Source organism: Labeo rohita, chromosome 18 (assembly GCF_022985175.1).
Source record: "Labeo rohita strain BAU-BD-2019 chromosome 18, IGBB_LRoh.1.0, whole genome shotgun sequence".
NCBI lineage: Eukaryota > Metazoa > Chordata > Actinopteri > Cypriniformes > Cyprinidae > Labeo > Labeo rohita.
In genome coordinates this window covers 10,751,982-10,759,603 of record NC_066886.1, presented here as the reverse complement: position 1 = coordinate 10,759,603, position 7,622 = coordinate 10,751,982, and the positions used below count along the sequence as shown (strand labels likewise).

General features: G+C 34.3%; 2 protein-coding genes across 3 annotated transcripts in view; both read right to left on the bottom strand.

The window, feature by feature from the left end:
* Nucleotides 1–2,943: 2,943 nt before the first annotated feature.
* Nucleotides 2,944–3,831, bottom strand: LOC127181123 (P2Y purinoceptor 4-like). The gene has a single exon (XM_051135674.1). The coding sequence runs from the start codon at nucleotides 3,829–3,831 to the stop codon at nucleotides 2,944–2,946; it is 888 nt and encodes a 295-aa protein (XP_050991631.1).
* Nucleotides 3,832–5,274: 1,443 nt separating this feature from the next.
* si:ch211-242e8.1 (uncharacterized) overlaps nucleotides 5,275–7,622 on the bottom strand; it is a 7,035-nt gene continuing 4,687 nt past the window's right edge. For both annotated transcript variants that reach the window (XM_051134424.1, XM_051134423.1), the window contains exons 6-7: nucleotides 7,036–7,224; nucleotides 5,275–5,915 (exon numbers count right to left, since the gene is read on the bottom strand). In XM_051134424.1, the coding sequence (XP_050990381.1) occupies nucleotides 5,714–5,915; nucleotides 7,036–7,224 (391 nt within the window). In that variant the 3' untranslated portion in view covers nucleotides 5,275–5,713. The remainder of the gene's footprint in view (nucleotides 5,916–7,035; nucleotides 7,225–7,622) is intronic.

Genomic DNA, 7,622 nt, shown 5'->3' with positions numbered 1-7,622 from the left:
TTCTGTTTCAAGTAACTAACTTTATGTTTAAATTTAAAATGAAATATAGTGGAATTGCGATATACGGCAGCCTATATATGTCTGTATTTTCTATGTTTTTCTATTTACTATTAAAACAAAATTATTAATATTAAAGGCTATAAAAACAAATATAGTGAATGTAACTATGTAGGCTATGCTATCCACCTTATTCTTTAACGCAGAAGTAAGCCTATGGGTGAGACTTCCGGTTCATTAGCCGCTATAGGGATATAACGAGAAGAAAAACGTGCAGTAAATGGTAAAACTACATTACATACCAGTGTGCTTATAATTAAGATCCATTGAAATAATATGGTAAGATACACCAATTTGAAATATCAAGCAGCAAAACAAGCTGTTTTGTGCAAATAGCTGGACGTGGATGAAACCGGAAGCCAAACCCATAAAATTTACAAATGACCACGCCCACTTTTACAGGAAGAAAGAAGTGAATATAGAGGGGCTATTATGTGCAAAAAAGGGTTAAAATCACATTACTTTCTAACATTGTAATGTCACAGTCTAAAAACAAAAATAATGCTTTCAAAGCCAAAGTCACAGTTAATGAGTGAGTCATTGCGATTGAATCGAATCATTTAAACGGTTGATACATTCAGGAACGAAACAAACATCATGTTGTTCAGAGACGCAAAACAGTGCAGTGGCTGTGTTTGGAATGATTTTTGTTGGCAAAATAGAGCAAAAATAGGCTATATGGTGTTTATAACATAAGTCTTTTAATAATATCTTCTGGTTTATTGAACTGTAGTATAAAATCAATATTTGTGAACATTTGTGATTTTTGCAAAAAAAAAAAAAAAAGGCACTCTTCGTGTGATATTGATTATTTATATGAAATATTCGGCTCCCATTTCCTGAATTTTGGAAAAATGCATTTTATTAGACTGAATCACGCAGTGAAAGAACGCACTCTAAATGAGCACAGTCAGTCTAGCTAGTGTTTAAGTGCTCATAACTCCTCTTATATTCAATGAAGCTGTCCATATACTGTATGATAAATAAATCTCTTACTTACATATTTAGTACATCTGCACTTTGTTGCTTATGATGAGGGAATTCGCGAATTCAGTCTGAACAAAGCTCCAGGTTTTAGCAAGGACTGTTCTGTTCTGAACGCCTCTGATTGGCTACTGCATTCTAAACTCAACAGAGTCGTGTGTGATTGGTTATAATGCGCAACGCTGTAAGAACGCGTAGAAATAAAATATGATTTAACGTGAGCAGGTCTAAATTTAATACAGAAATCAAATCTTTTCATTTCATCTCCATTTTCATTAGTTTTATGTTTTAAGTATTATATTTTTATTGAAAAACCAGGGGGACCCCCCAGGTATATTTTTTAAGGTGTTATGGGGGGTCCCTTAATGCTTATGGGAGGTCCGGGACCCCAGTGTGTTGGCAGCACAGGCAACCATTCTATCAGAGCATCTGATGGGGCAAGCCATTTTAAAATACACATTTTAACTATATCTTAAGTTATTGAGTTATTTTAAGGCCCTTAAAATGAAGCATGTCTCATGTTTAAGAAAAATTAGATTATGCACTTTCTCTGCAGAAGCTCACTCCCATGTCTATTGCTATTTTTCAGATGCGATCGTCTCATATCAAATGACGGTATATAGATAAAAACGGTATTGCCATTGTTTACAAAAAATACATAGATATATTGTACAAACTCGATATACTATAAAAGCCCATTTCCGCCACTGAATAAAAAGATAAAAGGTAGCCTATTTGCGACTTTTTATTTCATATTTCTGACTTTTTTCCTCTCAATTGTGAGATAACCTAGTTATAAAGTCAGAATTGCAATTCTGAGAAATAAAGCCATAATAAATTATGTGAACAAAGTCAAAATTTTTCAATGGTGGAAACAGGCTTCCGTAATATAACACCCAGTAACCTCTACTTATTCCTACTTATTACTTATTTCCCATTAGTTCACCGACATGTCTCCTGTCCCAGTGTTGAGAAAAATTGAGAGTGAGGTGCATTGGCAGAGGCACTTCCTTCAGTCTGAGGCTTATTAATTTAGCTTTTCTGGTAAAAGAGCAAAAATATAACTTTTAGGTTATTAAAAAACAAATAAGCAAGCCCAGCCCAGATGACAAAAAGTAATGCAAAAGTAACGTAATGCATTGCTTTCCATAAAAAGTAACTAGTAATGCAATTAGTTACTTTTTTTATTTTTTTTAAAGGGGTCATCAGATGCCCATTTTCCACAAGTTAATATGATTCTTTAGGGTCTTAATGAAATATACTTGGGTTAAAAATTCTCAATGGTTGTGTAAAACAACACCCTTTTTACTTTGCCAAAATCAACTCTACAAAAATCATCTCATTCTGGTCGAGGCTGCTTTAAATGCAAATGAGCTCTGCTCGCCCCGCCCCTCTCTTCTCTCTGTGGATAGACGCGCCTGTTTACATTAGATTACATTACATTACATTTACCCGCTAAACTTGCTAACTAGCACTTTGTTAGGAAAGGCGAAGCACAGATTCATAAAAAAAAAACCCCGATGTGACCCCACAACGACAGGCATTTGAGAATGGCTCGATTTGAAAAAGGGAATATTATTTTTACAGATTAATTAAAAACCACTGCATGGATTTTTACCATTATAGGGTAGATTTGTACATGCACTTCCAACACACATTAATGTTCAAACAACATGTGAACAAAGTGAACTTAGCACCCGATGACCCCTTTAATAGAATAACGCAATATTGTAATGCATTACTTTTAAAAGTAACTTTACCCAACACTAGAAGCAATCAAAATAATATTTCTTTAAAACGGGTAAATAGCAACATCAACCAAAACAATATTCTAAATAATTTTAATGTACTAATCTAACAGAAATATTTTTATATGTCATATTTTAGATGAATAGCCAAACTTCACTTTGGTTGCTGTAGGTCTTGAGTCGTTGTTTGTTCTTTTTCAGCATTCTTTTTACAGCAGCCCAGTTGTTTTGCACGGGACATGTAAAACACAGGCCCAATACATGTTCCAAGACTAGGAATGGTATTCATCAGATTCAGGATTAAACAGCGTGTGTGACTAACTTCTTCATTCATATCCTTTAGTGTGAACATGTAAGGGGCGATAGCCAGGAGAGGTCCATAGACTACAACCGAAGGGACTAGAATCAGCAAAGCGTTCTTTAGTGCTCTGCTTTTTACAGATGACCCCCCTCTTCTACCCGTTTGCCCTTCACCCGGACCTTTTTTGCGGAGTACATGCACGATGCCTGTTAGACACACCAGCATTATCAGTAAGAAAGCATCAAGGGTGATTGACAAGTACATGGCTAATTTAGGAAGTCTTTGTTGGTAGGTAATCACTGCAATGCCTAAAGTTACGATCCAAATTAAAGCTGAGCAGACAACACGATACTCCCAATTATTTCCTAGTTTCATGTAGAGGACTGCATGTGCTGCGGCCAGGTAGCGCTCCACACACATACTGGTCAAAAGAAGAGGACAGCCGATCAGGTTGAGGATAGAAATGGCCTCTGTAATGGTCAGGAGATCTCCAGTACGAATGTAATTCGCAGAAATGTACACATCAAAAGGAAGACTGATGCAAAAGATGACGTTCAGCACGCCAAGATTGAGCCCCAAAATTTCAGAGGGTGATAGAGCTTTCTCGCCCCTCACCAGCAACCACAGCAGAGCCACATTAGCTGGGAAGCCCAACACAAAAGTTACAATTCCTAGTGGCAAGCGAACATAGGAATATTCATCATTGCACTTATCCACAATGGCAAGAAATAACTCATGCATATTGACTGTATTGCTTGTATAGCTGCTGGTATTACTGTAGTTTGTGTTTGTATAGGTTACATTTGATGTCTTGTTTGCCATGTTGACTGAGCACTGTAAAGAAACAACAAAGAACATTGCTTGTACTACAAAACCATGGCAAATATAGCCCATACAGCAAAAATATATTTTTAAATAATGGCCAATAAATATATTTGCTAAAATATGTTTTCTACTAATATATGTTTTTGAAAATATGTTTACATTTAAAATATGTTTTAAAAATATACAAAAAGTGTCCAACTGCAAATAAATATTTACGTAAATGTATTTTGTATCAATACATTTTTGGCCTTTTTTGTAGATTTTTATAATATATTTTATATATTTTAAATATATAAATATATTTTTTAAAAGCATTAAAAATATATTTTAGTCCAAGAAAATGCATTTTCTTGCCCTTGAAATACTTTTAGAAATATAGTTTGGTATATGAAGGTTGAAACTAAATATATTTCATTGAGCACCTCTTTTACAAAAAAAAAAAAGTAGAATATATTTAGCATGCATTTCAAAAATATTTTTATATTTTATAAATATATATTTTTGCCATATGGAAATTAATTTAAACTCTCAAATGCATTTATGTACACATATAAGTAGATGCTTATGCATGCATTTATAAATAAAAAACTAATTTTGTAAAGTATTATTACAATTTAAAATAACTTTCCCCCCCATTTTAATATTTTTAAAATGCTGAATTAAAAAAGGTGAATTTACAGTCTTAAGTGTCACATGATCTTTCAGAAATCATTAATATGCTATTTTGATGCCAAATGTGTTGCCCAAGAAATATTTATTAAAATCATTGATTTAAAAAATATTTTCTTATAGCAATATTTATTTGAAATAGAAATCTTTTGTAACATTATAAATGTCTTTACTGTCACTCTTGGTCAATTTATGCATTCTTGCTGAATTATTACTTATTACTATAAGTATTATATACTTAAGTACATATTTAATTAAAAAAAATCTTACAAACGTTTAAATGAATATAGTGCATATAGACACACACAAATAATAAATATACTTTTTTTAAATGTATAAATAATTACTATCTCAAGTAAGATGTGAATAAAATAAGAAAAGAAAATAAGTTAAAACTGACCTTTTTTGCAATGAGATCAATGTTATTGTTCGCTGTCCTTTTTCTTCTATCTTTTTGACATATGTTAAATACATCAATCCTTGTTATGTTGCATCCATGTAAATTAAGTCAAATTATTTGAATTTCTGAGATGGTTCATTGAATGCATGGTGTCCATCATCCAATGAAAATGAGAGAGATTTTTTACCACATCTGTTCTGGTTTCGCATAAAAACCCATTTAGCAAATTTTACTCAAATTGACAAGGGCATCCAGACTCAATTAAGGGCGCAAGAAAAATAGACTGACACAACAATTTATTAGAAATGAATCAGTGCATTTAAAGTGCAAATTTACAGTTAGGTTACAAATGTCTCATTCTAACAAGAGTATATATGAATATGAATACAATATAATGAAAATGGCTGGTAGCTGACCACCTCAAGGACATTTCTAAACTGTGCAAAAACAGAAAGGTTATTGTTCAATTTTATGTTCTTACAATATCATCAAAACTTCTATTTACAGTTAAATTAGGTATCTTTAAAGATCTGACATGAATAACCAGGTCCACCTGAAAATGAATTATATTTACAATATAGCAAAAGACATCATCAACATTAAAAATATCAAAGTGCTTCTGGTTAAACCAGTTAAATCTGCCCACCACATCTGCGCAATGTTGTCTGTATTGTCTTGGCCACATTCAGTGCTGCTGATGAGATAAATGACTACTGGTTGCATTCCCGTCTATGGGTGGGTGACAGCAGGGGCGTGTGGGGTCTTGTTTTTGGGAGGTGTGGAAATCTGTACGTAAACTGGGGTGGTAGAAGCAGTGGTGGGGTTTGGCTCAGTTTGAACCCTTTGGAAAACAAGGGCCGGGTAGATTTGGCTGTTGGCGTGGTATGTAGGATATGTGGAATTGGAGTTTCTCAGCAGACTCTCCTGACTCCTGTGTAGAAAGTCACATCTTACAGTATATGTCTATGCCTTTACATCCTCCCACATAATTACATAACATTCAAAAATGCGGTGTGGTTGTAACAAGTGGGCTCGTGATGTAGTTTTCTATACACGTATGGCGCATATTGGGCTAGGAATATAGGCAGAAGAGAAGCTATTCCTGTTTTAAAGGAACACTGCAGTGCAGCGACTTTAGACGCATTTCGTCCGACTTTTCTTCGTTTTTTTACTGAATATTTTTCGATGTTCCACACATCAAGCACCAAGGAGCCTACATGGAAGCGTTGTCGACATTTAAAGTAATAAGCAGAAATTTAATTCATGTGTAAAATGGATGCAAACCGTAAACTGTAGAGACTTCCACAGGGTTAAGAATAAAGCTTTTCAGATTCAGATTGCATTGACTATCCTGCTGCAATAACATCCAGATCGTATTTGATGTTGTCATTTCTTATTAGTTCACTACGTGATTTGAGTAAACACTGTATTAGCCTACTCTGCCCACTGAACTTGCACATGAACGTCATAAAGAGTATTAATAGTTAAACGCATTGTTTCACGTGTATGCATTCCTATATACGCAAATAGCACGCTATAAAACAAGGCAAATAAATGTTTGCAATGTAACATTTTTAAGTTGCATGTGTCATTACATTAAAAAATAAAAGAAAATTATTATCAAATTCTTATTACAATAGTGATAATTGGTAAAAAAAAAAAAAAAAAAGGTTTATTTTATTTTATATATTTACTCATGTATGTATGTACTTATTAGGATGTTTTTTTTTGTCATTCATTCATTTACATTAAGCTTATGTTATGAACAGACTATATGTTATGCCTTTTTGTATAGACAAGCTGTGTGCATATAATAATTTCTGTGTAGCTTCAATAACATGGCACAAATCTTCCTTGTTAACCTCTGCTACATCTCACTGACCAGCACGGGTTAACAAGATCACAGACTCACCAAAGAGGCACGTGCACGCGAGGGGTAAGATTTTCATGGGGGGTCGGATTTTGGTACAACAGTTGAATGTCATGATCGTTCAGAAATCATTCTAATATGTGGATTTAATGCCAAATTTTTTTACGTTGATTTTGCTTACCTCTCATACCCTCTGTTCTCATAGGCTCTGATGACTTCTGAATAAACAGGACTACCAGGAGGCAGCGGTCGGTCGAGACGCTGGGACAGGCTGAAAAGTTTAGGTGGAGGGAATGCTTCCCAATCTATATGCTCTCTTTCCAACCAGGACGGGCTCCTCCGAGACCTAGAGCTTCGTGTTTCTCTTCTCCTGCAGGTGAAGACAGTACCAACACATTTAGTATAATGATTGCAGTAGTCAAGGTAATATTAATGGATGTATGACGTCAGTTGCGCTAATATTTGACAACCAGAATATGTCCAAAAATGCTCTTAATATTGAAAAATATATCTATTGTTTTAACATTAAAAATGAACTATTTCTGTAAAATGAGGTTAATCTGCACATTTCCGTCCACCATGTTCATGTTTTACATGTTGAAGCAACCACAATGACTAGGCTAAAATATGCTACTTGGAGTAGGGAGAACCCCGCCAGAAAACACTATATTTACAGGGGAACCCCCCTCCAAATGTGACTGACCTATTTTTGAGTTTGTTTTAAATAGCAATTGGAGAGGTTCTGCTGTGAAAACCTGGTAACCCTGA

Excerpts from the sequence above, each read along its gene's own strand:
- LOC127181123 (XM_051135674.1), bottom strand. The coding sequence starts at position 3,831 with ATGCATGAGTTATTTCTTGCCATTGTGGATAAGTGCAATGATGAATAT.